At 45.4% G+C, this 15,734-nt stretch overlaps 1 protein-coding gene across 1 annotated transcript in view; it reads left to right on the top strand.

Moving 5' to 3' along the window:
* The first annotated feature begins 272 nt into the window (after positions 1-272).
* The window catches only part of LMF2 (lipase maturation factor 2), a 30,706-nt gene continuing 15,244 nt past the window's right edge, over positions 273-15,734 (top strand). The window contains exons 1-4 of the mRNA XM_085875145.1: positions 273-555; positions 3,127-3,374; positions 3,700-3,728; positions 8,425-8,621. Coding sequence (XP_085731271.1) covers positions 411-555; positions 3,127-3,374; positions 3,700-3,728; positions 8,425-8,621 — 619 coding nt within the window. The 5' untranslated portion in view covers positions 273-410. The remainder of the gene's footprint in view (positions 556-3,126; positions 3,375-3,699; positions 3,729-8,424; positions 8,622-15,734) is intronic.

Genomic DNA, 15,734 nt, shown 5'->3' with positions numbered 1-15,734 from the left:
TAATCGCCATGTTCTCGTCACCTTCCCAACTCATCCACCAAGTTTGGTCCGAATCCTTGGCGAACGTGATAATGAAGAGAGACGTGATCCGATGCCGCATGATCGTGTGTTCATTTCCCTGCTCCCCCATGTCCATCCTGGAAGGTTGACGTGATTGGATTAGACGTGAGAGTTTCCATGCCACGTGATCTCGTGTACCAATCAGTGCCAAGCCCCGAAACACGTGCGGAACACACGCCGCACCCTCTGTCGACAATTGATATACATGATAATACGGGATGAGCTCAGGAAAAAAAAAATACAAAAAAAATCATAACAAACGCCGCCCGAGTGCATTATATTTATAAATGAACATTATTGCCATCGAGTAACTGCGTTTGAATGAATTTGCCAATGAAAAAAACCGTTACATGAAAGTGACGATTCCTTCATCACCGCCCATCTTACGTGGCCTGGTTACCATGGCGCTAGTATTAGGCCCGAGGAAAAGGTTCTTGTGGAGTTTGTCCGTTATTTACGCCATCGCCTTCATTTCGCTGTACGTGCAAGTGCCGGGTGAGTGTCTCGTCGGGATTCCTTCGTTCAGACTAACGGGACGGTCCTGCTGAGCGCGAAACTGTGTTTGGGCCTCGGTATTCGTCTGCTCGGGCCGTGTGGGCCTCCACTTTCCCGCCAACCCCGCTTGGCCAGGCCGGCGGGGCGTTCTCGGCACTTTATAAATTCGTATTTGTCGTGAAAAGATCATTATCCGCGCTCGTAATGTACGTCTGTAATAATGGAAGCTGATTATTATTAAAATTAATCTTCTTGCTTCATCACGCAGCAGCAGTCAGCAGGGGTGTTTCGTTATCGAGCGGCTTGAGCAAGCTCTCCGACGGAACGGAGTGCTCGGCACTGCTTAACAACATGGCGGTCTTCATGCAACCGATGTTGTCCGGGCAGTCGTTTTCACTTTTGCTCGATCCTGTTGTGAAAACTTCCCCCGAGCGAATGTATTGTGTTTCCAGCGTTCACAGAGAATATCAGGAAAAACATGCTCAAATGAGCTAAGATCCTCGTCCTCTTAATGATGACGTCATAAAAACGAATATGACGTCATTGTGATGTACATCAGGTTTGCGATAAATGATCTGTGCTCATGCCCGGCTTGATTCCCGCAAACAAAAATTCAAAGAGCTTGCCTAGTTTCGGAGATGATTCACGAAGATCCGATGAAAACTCTGGGTTGTGAAACAAAAATGTCAAAAAATAGGAATGACGTCATAAAAATTGATATGACATCATAGTGATGTATCGTGTGTGCAGTAATTAATCTCTGCTAATGCCCTGTTCGATTCCCGCAAACATAATTCAAAAAGCTTGCCTAGTTTCGGAGATAATTATTTTTGCCGATTTCCATTAGCGGAGATATTTTGACGTCATAACTTTTTTTTTTTCTAGGAGGAATTTTCAAAATTGGAGATGGTTACTGTCTGCGCAGGGAATTTTTACATATACAGTATATGCCAAGTTTTGGGAAGTTTCGATGAAAACTGTAGGCCGTGAAACAAAAAAGTCCACAAGAACAACAACGTGAGTAAGACTTTGAGATCCTCCACGAGGATCTAAAAATAGATTTTTCATCGGCTCACAGCATCATCTTTACACATCTGGATTTTGGGATTTTCTCCCATTCTTCCTTGCAGATTTTCTCAAGCGCTGTCAAGTTGGATGGGGAGCGTCGGTGAACAGTAATCTTCAAGTCTTTCCCACCAGATTCTCAATGGGATTCAAAGCCAAATTCTTGGCTTTGGCTGAACCACTCGAGGACTTTCACGTTCTTGTTCTGAAGCCATTTCAGTGTTGCTTTTGACTATGTTTGGGATCATTATCCGATTGGAACGTTAAACTTCGCAGCAGTTTAAGGTCTTTTGCTCTCTGAAGTAGGTTCTCTTCAAGGATTTGTCTGTATTCGGCTCTCTTAATTGTTCCCTCTGTCCTTACAAGCCTCCCAATCCGTGCTGCTGAAAAGCATCCCCAAAGCAAGATGCTGCCACCACCATGCTTCACAGTCGGGATGGTGTTCGATGGGTGATGAGCTGTGGTCGGTTTCCGCCAAATGTAGGGCTCTACATTCAGACCAAAGAGTTCAGTTTTCATCTCATCAGACTATAGAATCTTTTGCCTCATGCTTTCAGTCTTTCACGTGTCTTTTAGCAAACTCCAGGCATGCTGTCCTGTGCCTTTTTTCCTCAGAAGTGGCTTCTGTCTGTCCACTCTCCCATAAAGCCTAGATTTGTGAAGTGCTGCAGAGACTGTTGTCCTTCCAGCAGGTTCTCCCATTTCAGCCAAGGAACTCTGTCATTATGTCAGAGTGAGTGGTCATTGGGTTCTTGGTCACCTCCCTGACCAAGGTCCTTCTTGCCCAGTTGCTCAGTTTGGTCAGACGGTCAGCTCTAAGAAGAATCGGGGTAGTTACACATGCATTTCATATCCTAATGATGGAGCTCACTGGGCTCTTGAGAACTTTCAACACTCTAGAAATTGTTTTATACCCCTTCCCGAAATCTATAACTCCTCGCATTCTATCTCGGAGTTCTACGGTCAGTTCCTTGGACTTCATGGTAGAGTTTCTGCTCTGGCGTGCACTTTCAACTGTGGAACCATATCTATATATATATATATATATATATATATATATATATATATATATATATATATATATATATATATATATATATATATATATCTATATATATATATATATATATATATAACACTGTCAACTGTGGAACCTTATTAACAAAAAAAGGTGTGTTTCTTTCTAAATCATGTCCAATCAATTTAATTGGCCACAGGTGGACTCCAAGTCGTGGAGACATCTCAAGGATGATCAAAGGAAATTGGATGCACCTGAGTGCAATTTGGAGTGTCATAGCGAAGGGGGTTGAATACTTATTGAATCAAGACATTTCAGCTTTTCATTTGTAAGAATTTGAAAAAAAAAAATTCCACTTTGACATTATGGGGTTTTTATTATGTTTAAATAACATAATTATGAGATGGTCACTTTTTGTTCTGAGGCTGTTTTTCAAAACTATTTTTTTTTCCCCCCATCTCTACCCCACTCCTACTTTACCCTCGTAGGACTTTATGGCAAAGATGGTGTCCTACCAGTGTGGAAACTGGTTTCAGGGGCTGCAGATTCACGTGCAGCCACGTCTCGTTCCGCTCTGCTTTCCTTGACGACACTCCTCTCTCTATCCCCCGAGCTGTGCCTCGAGATTGCTTGTCTGCTTGGCGCCTGTCTGGCACTCAGTGTCGCTCTCGCCGAACCACTCAGGGACTGTGTGATGTTCCTTGGCTTGTGGTTTCTTTACCTGATGGTGCACCAAGTATGTTTATTGTTTACCTGTGCCCACATGCTTTTTCTCCCCCACTCCCCCCCCACCCCCTGTCTCCACCTCCTCCAAGCATTATATCAGCTGCATAAATGTGCAGGTTTTTTTTCTTTGCGATCCCTCCTTTTTGTGTTTGTAGTGGTTTGTTCTGGTTTGGGTTTTTAAGGTGGGGAGTTGCAGTAGATTTGTTGTCATCTAACTGTTGGAGATTAAATGCAATTGATGACTGTGGTTGGTTTCTAATCTTAGAGTTGTAGATGAGCAAATCTGTAAGTTGGCTTTAAATTTTCACCCCACTGATTTACCTTCCTTTCCTTAGGTTGGCCAAGTTTTTCTCTACTTTCAGTGGTAAGTTTGTTGTTTTTATTTAAATAAATATCAATAATGCCTTTATTTACTTATTTATTTATTTTTTCATTCTATTAGTATAATGGTTGGAGCGTATGCTGAGTCTGGGAGAGACGGTGGGGAGTCGGTTTGAACCCCGGCCGAGTATTACCAAAGCCTTTAGAAATGGTCTGTGCTGTTTCTTTGCTTGACGCTCAGCATTTAAGAGAATAGAGCATGGACAAACGACCATTGGTTGGCGATCATTGTACATACTTGATGGTCCTCATGTCCTCCTCCTGGGCTGAAGTTCCTTGTAAGGGAACTTGTGTAATCTTCTGCACAGCATCTGACTGGCATGTCCCAACATCAAAATCTCCGAAATCTCCCCCCCCCCACCCAATTTTTTTTTTCACACTTCAAATGATTGTACATTTTGTTTGAAAGTGTAAATATGTTAAACAGCACTTACCCACAATTTGTGATTTCTCCCCGGAAAAAAAGCTCTGAAGGTAGGATGGCTGGATATTTGCAGCATGCGATTGATTGAGCTCAAAAATGAAATCATTGGATGTTGCTGTCAATACTAGTTACGTAGTGAGTGAGTGAGTTTCATGATGCCCATGGAAATGAATACATGTTGTGTTTTTGGCTCCAAGATGTTTTAACATGGAAAGCATTTTTTCTTTTCTTTTCTTTTTAAACTGACCTCGAGGAATGCATAGATATCGTGGCCATCCACATATTACGTATGAAAATATTTGTGACGCTTCTCTCTCGTATCTCCCGTACACCCCCTCTCCTTCCCCTCACTTTACATTTCCCTTGCATTCCCTTTAATCCCCTCCTCCCCGACAAGCAAACCTTTGCTTCCCCCCCCCCCCGATATCTTACCCCTTGCTTGACTAAGCCCTCTCCCACCCTCTGCACCTGTAATTTATCATTTGCCCTGTTGAAAATTAACAATACATCCAGTCGGTGATGCAATCTATATTTTGTCATGATATACTGTAAACTGCAGCTTTGTAGTCACATAATATGTCATCTATTAGACATAAAGATGTAAGAATATTTTGTTAGAATATATATATTGTTGCGGTATTCGCGCCCGCCGGCGTGCCGACGGCCACGTAACTCGAATCGCGGCACGTCGCCCACCGGACGGACAATCCAGTCGTGACCCTCTCGGACTAACGCCGGGAACCAGTCACGGGTGGACCTTTCGGTCTCACCGCGATCGAGCCAATCAGCCCCCGCGTGGGATAGGGTTGCTCGCCAAATTCGACCTACCTAAGTACCCACGCGGAGGGTAGACCGGGCGATCGCACCTCGCCGCAGGTCGACTTCGGACACGGGCCACTTAAGCGACCCGTTCCGTACTATCAGAATAACCGAGCGGTGTTATCGTCGACCTCGACGGTTCGATTAATTATCGGGCGTATTCAGCCCACTACCAACCCTTTACGTGAAGCAAGATGAGGATTCAATGGGAGAAATGACGAAGCGAAGCGGGAAACAGTTCAACACAAAGCACATTTATTCGCGGCACACGGGAAGCACACATATACAATTCCACCAAATGCACACAGAAAAGACACAATGCAATTTACACAAAAAGCAAATGTAAAAGCGAAAACACAATGCAGAGCTAATACCGACTACCGAGCACACGGCAACACTTATACAATTCTACCTCACAGACGGCGCCGACAACACATACCCAAAACCAAGGAAAAGAATACCCCCAAGAATGAGGCGGGCCTGAGGCCGAGACCGGGTCGCGCCTACCCGTCTGGTGATGAGACGCGGAGCGGCGATGGCGCCCCAACCCCGCGGGCCTCGCGGGCAGTGTCTGGTAGGGGGTGGGAAAGGGGCCCCCTTGGTCGCACTATCTCAGCGCGGGGGGAAACAGGAGGGGGTTGCTGATGCTCGGGGTATAGAGGATCTTTATTATCCCTGGTGTGCGTCTCCACCTCGGCCAGGTCGCGCTGTCGGCCTCCCTCGGGTGCAGCTCCCTGCACGACGCGAGCACCCCCTCGTCTGGTGTCGCCGCCTTTCCACAGCTCGTCCCCTCCGTTCCGACTCCAACGCACACGACGAGCAGCTCCACCGCCCGCGAAGTCTTGACCCTCTGCTTCCGACTCTCCTACTCTCCGCCTCTGGACTCTCCGACTCTCCACTCTCCTGACTGACGAACACGGTCCTTTTATCCCCCGTAGCTTCGCCTTTGACCCCCTCCCTTTGACCTTTCACCTCGCTCCCCATTGGCCCGAGAAAAAGTGGGCGTGAAGGCTTTTTGATCCACAAATTTGCATATATCGATCGTCCTGGAGGCGGGGCCAAATCGCCCCTCGCTCACCGATTGGACGGCAAAAAGTGGGCGTGTGTCGTTTTTGATCCGTTTTTGAAGCACAAAATCCGTGATTTTGTACACGCTGTTCGACGCGCGCCCTGCACGAGTCCAACACCGGTACCCACAGCGGGGCAAGAACGGTGGCGATGCTACGGTTGCGAGGTGTGACGTGAAGGTCGTGGCGGTTGTGGTGAAGCGGCGTTGTGGTTGGTGGTTGATGTTGTGGTTGTGGTGGTAATCATGGCGGTTGGTCCAAAATAAAGATAGTAAAAGAAAAACGGCTATCCTGAAGAGTCGCAGCTCGCATAAATGACATGTATTCCCACTAGACAACGGGTTTGGACCTAACTACACATGTACTTACCGAGATACCTCACCTAAGGGACCTGAATGGTGGTTTGCGAATTTGGTAACCACAACAATATATATTTTGTATCTGGTTGAACAGCTTAAAATGCAAGTCACGTGCATTTTGTATATCGACAACATTACAATGCGCGAACCTTTTGGGTCTGGATGGTTGCTGATGGACGAGTTTCTGAATAGTCATGAGACTACATAAATTAACAGGGAATAAATTATCATCTGAATGCTTGTTGGAAAAGGTAAGGTAGAACAGAGTTAAGTGGAATGGAGCAGAGACTGGACCTGGGGTAGGGCTTGACAATAACGGTTGTGGTCGTAGTTCATGAACTGGTCATCATTTGCGTTACAGGGTCAAAATATTCAATTTTTCAGTTTTCTCTGTGTTGATAGACATCACCAAGCTACATGCTCTTGTGTGAATTTTTTTTTTTAGCAAAAACCACTAATTAATGGTGAATATGGTATTTTTAATTATGAACTTTAATGGATAATGCATTACAAGGAAAACACATTTTCGCGTTTATCTCGAATTCACCCTTTCTGAGTAAATTGAATGTGGATCAGTTATCCTTTGGCCGTTTTGGACAATTCAAGTGCCAAATTAATCCTGAGAATCTGCTAGATACATAACTACATAAAGATCTTTACTAGATCTCTTTTAGGAGTTTGTACATATGAGTCAGGGTTTGCTGAATAATACAGAGTTGAATAATCAATTTTGCATCATGCAACAGTAAGTCCCAAGTGTTACTCACCTAAAAATAACAAAATAGATTGGATTAAAGCTTATTGATTGAAATAAGTTCAGTTTATTCCAAATTTGACTCACCACATCCGCCGCCTCTGCCTGTTTACTCCACCCCTGACTTGTATCACTTATTTGCCTGTTACACAAAAACTATTGCATATTTTTTATTTCTGTTTATTCCACATTAAACTAGACAAAATTACCTTTCTTCTCATACTAAGATATCTAGATATCTGTGGTTTTTCTGGTCTGTAGTCAAAGTGGAAAGTGGATGTTTTGAAAAACATGTAACAACTCTGCCTTTTTAGGGTGACCAGTTCATGAACTACGACCTTGTCTGTCTGTTCAGGACAAGCAATGTTATTGGTTGGACAAGTGAAAACCTCAATAAACCTCTCTACAGGACAGGTCAATTTTACCATCCAGAAGTTTAATAAGCTTGACATATCTTGGCTTTGAACGTCGTAGTTCTTTTATATTTTTTATTTTTTTGGTAAAGCTACAGTCATTTTCAGCGATGTTTTTAGACCTGACCACCCCCGCAGGCCGACGTAAGCTTCAAAGAAACATAGGTATGGCCCCACATATTTGAAGTATGTACAGATAGTTTGACAGGTGCAGTTGTTGCTGTTGTATAGCCCCAGACAGTTCTCTCAAACAGGCCCACGGCACTGAGACGGCTGATCGCTTTCCCAGGATTGACACAGAGATCTCCCACACTCAATATGGTGTACCCCCACCTTCATGAAACCAGGGCCAGGAGATAGAGATGGACCAAGACGAGACTGACACGGTGGATGGGGACAGAAGAGATCCGGTCTATGCGGACCAATCGGTGGTCTGACTGTGGTCATACTTTGCTGATGAATCCAGGTAGCAGGGAAGAGTGGGATGATTTGGCCCCCAACTTGCGTTTGGGTGTACAACCACCGTGAAGAGGCATCCCCAATAGCTGCAGGTCCAATGGTTGATGGGACAGGTAAAATACAAAACCTACTGTTCCTGTCATATGTACATCAGGCTTGGGGGGGGGGGGTTAATATTGAGCCCTGCCCTGTGGCAAAGCAAAATGGAGGTTTAGCCACTGTGAGCCTTCTCCTTTGTAGGGGTAAAATAGTGGAGAGAACCAGTATGATAACAGTTGTTGTTTGAGCAAGCATCTACAAAGATAACTCGTTTTTAAGTTGCAAAATATTTTTGAACAGCATGTATCGAGCTTAACCAGACTCCTGTTGACATTCTCTCGAAAGGGACAGCCTCTTACTTGAGGCTGGATGGCTCGCCGTGCTGGTCGCTCCGCTACACATCAGAAAGTGGCGTGAAGTTAAGGCCAAACCTCATGACCCTTCACTCTTTTGGCTCATACGCTGGCTCCTGTTCCGCCTAATGTTTGCTTCGGGGGTGGTCAAGTTGACTTCTCGTTGCCCGACATGGTGGGGACTCTCAGGTGGGCCTTGGCCTTTTTGTTGTTGTTGATCAGGTATGGCTTTACTTCTATTCCCACATTGTCACTGCTACTTCGTCATCCTTGCATAGGTTTCTCAACAGGTTTTAATTCTGAATTCCTTTTGCCTGGTTATTGTGGAGAGGGAGATCTGAAGCATTGTGGACCAAAGAAAACACTACAGATTGACATGTGTTTTTATTTATTTATTTTGAATATACAAACTGTAGTGAAAAGCTAAATAGGAACGGAGTTCTCGATGACGTTTTTTTTATAATTTGCATTTACAGTGGAGAACCCATCGCACAGTCAATGGCAGTCTTTGCTTTGACAGATGAACACACCATCGGACGTCTATACAATGGGGAGTCTTTGTGACTCCGGAGATAAATCGTTCTGACTGACCGTACTGCTCTGCCCATTTGCAGTTCCATGAACACTGCCTGTTGACGACCTTTTGTGATGATGTCTGCCTTGCTAGTAGGAAATCCATACCTAGATTGCTTCCTCCCCCCCCTCACCCCCCTCCCCATTTCTGTCTTGTAAACGTTCTGAACTTGCTACTGGAGATGAGACGTTAAACATCATGCTTCCTATTATTCTTATCACCAGCTGAAGGGCCCATCGATGACAGGCACTTGAGTACTGTTCTTCTCAAACGGCTCATATAACCATGTTCTGTGATGGTTACATTATTTAATTGGTTTCAAATTAAATTATTTTTTGTGTACATGTTGTATATTTTTGCAATTGAATTGTAGCTTAAATTTCCCATCCACTTCTGGGCTAGCATGCACACCACCAAGGGGGCGCTATTCCGGCTACATGCATACATACATACATACATACATACATACATACATACATACATACATACGCGATAGCTGTATTATAGTAAGATTCTGAAGGATCTAATGCAGTGTATAGGTCGACAAGGATTGAAAAGGCTTTATGCGTGTAAATGGTGTAAAAGTTCTCAGGGTCGAAACTTTAAAGGGTACTTTCCAATAGTCAGGGTCGAAATGTTTCAAGGAATGTTCTAATCGTGTGTAGTTCATAGACTTTGGAGTTTTGGATACATACATACACGTACAAGAAATTATGTGCATGATGTCAGTGTTATGTCACATCTAGGGTCAGTGGGCTCATTTTGTTTAATTTATTATTCCTGACTGTAAACTTCCTAAGTGGTGAACAGCAGGACAGAGACTATGTGTTTGTGTGGCAGATGACACTTGTTGCGAACCTGTCATGTCGCAAGTGCTGCGATGGCACTCGATCTGTGCCCTGCTGTCTCGTCAAGTTAGGGGGATATTTGTATACATATATACCGACGCCATAACAGCTGCATTATAGTAATATTGATTGTTTTCTGGATGTTGCATCGTTATGATGTTTTAATGAAATGGTCATGCTGTATAAAATATTAGCTATTTTAGTCGCAGAAAGTAGATTTGCCTAAACTCTAATTTGAAGATGCTGTCCCATCAACATAATTCAATGGACCTTTCCTTTATTTCCTGTGATTGTCAAATGAGAGGATTTAAAGATCACTAACTAGTGTTCATTCGTATGACATTGCATGACGTCCTGGTTGAATTATGACATTTGTTTGCAATTATTCTGAACTTGTTTTAAATGTCTGTTTGATAATAGGACTTTTTTATTTTGTCTCCAAAAAATAAATATTTAATACAACAACGTACAATAATATACGAGGTCCGTCTAAAAAGTAATTGGACTGACTTCGCAGAAATTTTATTCCAAAAAATATAGTGAAATCACAGCTTGTCCCCTTCAAAATAGTTTCCCTCCAGTCTCACACACTTGTCTTCCACGCTTCGATGCACCACCAGAAGGCTTCTTCTGGAATCCTCCGGAGCTCCGTCGTCACAGCCCTCTTTATGGCCTCCACATTAGGAAATTTGGTCCCCTTGATCCCCCCCCCCCGAGCTTGGGGAAGAGGAAAAAAAATCACAAGGGGCCAAGTCTGGCGAATACGGGGGTTGCTCCAGAGTTGGCACGTTCCTCTCCGCCAGAAACTGTCGGATGCTCAGGGCACTGTGAGCAGGGGCGTTGTCATGATGGAGCACCCAGGCGTTGTTCTCCCACAAATCCCTCCTCTTGTCCCAGACTGATCTCATGAGGTGCCAGAGGATCTCCTTGCACACGTATTGATTCACTGTTTGACCCTGTGGTAGAAACTCGAAGTGGACGATGCCCTTGATGTCAAGAAACATCACGAGCTCATCTTGACCTTTGACATCCTTGCTTTCTTTCGTCTTGGTGATGCCTGACTTTTCCACTGACAACTCTGCTGTTTGGTCTCGCGATCGTATTCAAATATCCACGATTCATCACCAGTAATGACTCTCCCGAGCAGGTCTGGATCGTCCTTGAGGCACTCGATAATGTCTTGACAGACAGTGACTCTTTCCTGTTTCTGGTCCTCGGACAACAGCTTGGGGACCATCTTTGCACACACCTTGCGCGTTTCGAGATTTTCAGTGATGATGCACCAGACAGTGTCCTTGATGGAAACTTCCTCAGCAATCATCCGCACCGTGAGTCGATGATCTGTGCGCACCTTCTGCTTCACACGCTCGATGTTGTCCACCATTCTACTCGTTGAAGGTCTTCCAGACCATGGATCGTCTTCCACCTCCACCTGTCCCTCTTTGAACCTCTTGTGCCATTCAAATGCACGTCTATGTGACATCGTTTCTTTCCCATCGACTTGCTGCAGCATTGAGAAGGATTTGGAAGGTGTTTTGCCAAGCTTGGCAAGAAACTTCAGATTGGCTCTCTGCTCACGACTCATAGCGCGACGACTCGGACGAGACAGCGTGTAAAGCCCGACCTGTAAAAAATCACATAATGAGCACAGTCAACCATCACCAATCATATATATTGCTGGAATGTTGTGAAAAACTGACACAACCCGTTCATTCAAGTTGTGTAAGTGGAGCACACAGCAGGCTCAGTCCCGTTACTCTTTTTAGACTGACCTCGTGTGTACATATATATATATATATATATATATATATATATATATATATATATATATATATATATATTTTTTGTATACCTTGGTCGAGGCTCGTATGAGAGCTAACACACAACTCACAGCAAGGAGGCATGAGACAAGAGGGGTGGGAGTGGAAGGGACAAAACATTGGGGAACAGACACAGGTGAACTGTGGAAGGGAGAGGGATGGGGATGGGACGGGGAACATGGCGAGGAGAAGATGGACATTACAGGGACTTTCAGGAAGGAAAGCAGGAGAATTGAAGGAAGTGGGCTTGGGTGGATTATCGGGGGTAGAAAAGATCGAGGATTTGGATGGGGGAAGATAAGAGGTGGTGGTGAACAGCTGTTTTGAAAGCCTGGAGGGAAGAATGGGAAAGAATAGAGTGAGGAAGTTTATTCCAAAGGCGGGAAAAAAGAGGAATGAAAGAGTGAAGATGAGCAGTGATTCGTGATTTTGGTAGTTTTACCAGAAGGGGGTTGTTGGCGGACCTTGAGCGCCCTGTGGAAATGTGGTTGGGACAAATCGCAGAGAGAGCAGGGGGGCAAGGCTGGAGAGGAGTCGGTAGAAGACAGAAAGACCACCGACCAACCTGCGGTGATTGAGTGAGAGGCCCAAAGACTCAGCTTCATTGCGGGAGATGCCAATGATCTTAAAAGCCCTGGTTTCGACAGCGTGAAGTCGAGAAAGGTGGGAGGCAGGAGCACCAGCCCAGAGGGGAGAGCAGTACTCCATCAGGCTACGGACAAAAGCTTTGTAAGTAGTCAGGAGCTCAAGAGGGCCGAGGAAGGACTTTGCACGACGGAGGATTCCCAGTCGGCGACTGGCTTTTGAGGCAAGGTTGGAAATGTGACTTTCCCAGGAAAGGTCATGGCAGATAGTGAGACCCAGAAGCTTGAAAGAAAAGACTTCTTCCAGAGGATTGTTGAGAAAGTGGATGGGGGGGTTTTGTAAACGGTCCTTTCGAAGAGACATGGTGAGAGTGTGAGATTTGTGTGGATTGAAAGACATGTTCCACGTGTTGGACCAGTTTGTGATTTTATCCAGATCTGCAGTGAGCGAAGAAGCTGCTGCTTGCCGGTCTGAGGGATGACAGATGGTACGGCAGAGGGTGGAGTCGTCGGCAAAGAGAAATAGAGGATTTTCCAGAGAGTCCGAGAGATCATTGATGAAAACCAGAAAAAGAACAGGGCCCAGAACGCTACCTTGAGGAACTCCAGCCTGCACAGGAAGAGGGGATGAAAGAACTCCATTTAGGGCCACACGTTGACTGCGACAGGAGAGGAAGTCTGCGAGCCATGAGTGGAGATGGCCTTGAATACCATGGGAAGAGAGTTTGGTGAGTAGGGCAGGGTGCCAGACTGTGTCAAAAGCACGTGATATGTCCAGGGATACGGCTCGGATATATATATATATATATATATATATATATATATATATATATATATATATATATATATATATATATATATATATATATATATATATATATATATATATACATCTCTTCTTCTTTCGGCGAGCTCCCGTTAGGGGTCTCCACAGCGGATCAACCGTCTCCATTTCGCGCTATCCTCCACATCTTCCATTGACACTCCAACCACCCGCATGTCCGCCCTCACCGTATCAATGAACCTCTTATTTGGCCTTCCTCTTCTCCTCCTGCCTGGCGGCTCCATCTTCAACACCCTTCTCCCGATATACTCCGCTTCCCTCCTGTGCACATGTCCAAACCATCTCAATCTCAACTCTCTCACTTTGTCTCCACACCGTCCTACCTGCGCTGTCCCTCTAATATACTCATTCCTTATCCTGTCCATCCTCGTCACTCCCAACGAGAATCGCAGCATCTTTAACTCTGCCACCTCCAGCTCCGCTTCCTGTTTTTTGTTAGCGCCACTGCCTCCAAACCATACAACATTGCTGGTCTCACTACAGTCTTGTATACTTTCCCCTTCACTCTTACAGCTACCCTTCTGTCACAGATCACTCCTGCAACTCTTCTCCACCCACTCCATCCTGCCTGCACTCTCTTTTTCACTTCTCTCCCACACGCTCCGTTACTTTGGACAGTTGATCCCAAGTATTTAAACCCATCCACCTTCCCCACCTCAACTCGTTGCAACCGCACCATACCACCACCCTCCCTCTCATTTACGCACATGTACTCCGTCTTACTCCTACTGACTATCATTCCCCTTCTCTCCAGTGCGTACCTCCACCTCTCGAGGCTCGCCTCAGCCTGCTCCCTACTCTCCCTACAGATCATGATGTCATCCGCAAACATCATCGTCCATGGAGGCTCCAGTCTGATCTCGTCCATCACCATTGCAAACAGGAAAGGGCTCAGAGTCAATCCTTGGTGCAATCCCACTTTTACCTTAATGCGGTCCGTCATTCCTACCACACACCTCTCCGCTGTCACACTGTCCTCATACATATCCTGCACGATCCTCACATACTTCTCCACCACTCCCGACTTCCTCAAACAATGCCACAACTCCTCTCTTGGCACCCTATCATAAGCTTTCTCTAAATCCACAAACACACAATGTAACTCCTTCTGGCCTTCCCCATACTTCTCCATCAACATTCTCAAAGCAAACATCGCATCAGTGGTGCTCTTTCCTGGCATAAACCCATATTGCTGCTCACAGATCGTCACCTCTCCTCTCAACCTAGCTTCCACAACTCTTTCCCACAACTTCATGGTGAGGCTTAACAACTTTATCCTTCTGTAATTTCCACAGCTCTGCACATCACCCTTATTCTTGAAAATTGGAACCAGTACACTTAATCTCCACTCCTCCGGCATCCTCTCACTTTCCAAGACTTTATTAAACAATCTGGTGAACAACCCCACTGCCATCTCTCCTTAGCACTTCCATGCCTCCACTGGTATACCATCTGGGCCAACTGCCTTTCCACTTTTCATCTTCTTCATAGCAGTCCTCACTTCATCCTTACTGATCCACCCCACTTCCAGATTCACTATCTCCACCTCTTCCAACCTTCTCTCTCTCATTTTCTTCATTCATGAGCTCCTTAAAGTACTCCATCCACCTTCTCAACACACACTCTCCTCGCTCGTCAGCACATTCCCATTTGCTTCCTTTATCACCCGAACCTGCAGCACATCCTTCCCAGCTCGGTCCCTCTGTCTTGCCAATCGGTATAAATCCTTTTCCCCTTCTTTTGTATCCAACTTCTCATACAGCTCGTCATATGCCTTTTCCTTGGCCTTTGCCACCTCTCTTTTTGCCTTTCGCTGCCACTCCTTGTACTCCTGCCTACTTTCTTCCTCTCTCTGACTATCCCACTTCCTTTTCGCCAACCCCTTCTTCCATATACTTTCCTGTACTTCCTCGTTCCACCACCAAGTCTCCTTATCTTCCTTCCTCTGTCCAGATGTCACACCAAGTACCTTCTTGGCTATCTCCCTCACCACTTCTGCTGTAGTTGCCCAATCATCCCACCCATCTTTACCACCATCCAACGCCTGTCTCACCTCCTCCCTAAATTTCACGCAACAGTCTTCCTCCTTCAACTTCCACCATCTGGTCCTTGGTTCAGCCCTCACTCTCTTTCTCAACCTCACCTCTAAAGTCATCCTGCAGACCACCAATCGATGCTGTCGGGCTACACTCTCCCCTGCCACCACCTTACAGTCACTAATCTCTTTCAGGTTGCATCTCCTGCTTCAGATGTAATCCACCTGTGTGCACTTTCCTCCACTCTTGTATGTCACCCTGTGTTCCTCCTTCTTCTTGAAATACCTATTTAGCACTGCCATTTCCATTCTTTTTGCAAACTCTACCACCATTTGCCCTTCCACATTTCTCTTGTTGAGACCGTACCGACCCATCACCTCCTCATCCTCTTTATTCCCTTCCCCAACATGCCCATTGAAATCTGCTCCAATCACCACTCTTTCATCCTTGGATACACTCTCCGCCACTTCATCTAACTCACTCCAGAAATCTTCTGTATACTCCATCTCACACCCCATATGTGGGGCATATGCACTGATGACATTCATCATCACCCCTTCAATTTCCAACTTCACTCTCCTCACCTCCAATACCCT

Source organism: Eptatretus burgeri, chromosome 3 (assembly GCF_056783735.1).
Source record: "Eptatretus burgeri isolate ZD-2024b chromosome 3, Ebu_testis_v1, whole genome shotgun sequence".
Taxonomy (NCBI): Eukaryota; Metazoa; Chordata; class Myxini; order Myxiniformes; family Myxinidae; genus Eptatretus; species Eptatretus burgeri.
Note: the sequence above shows the minus strand (reverse complement) of the source record. Positions and strands in the feature narration are given on the sequence as shown.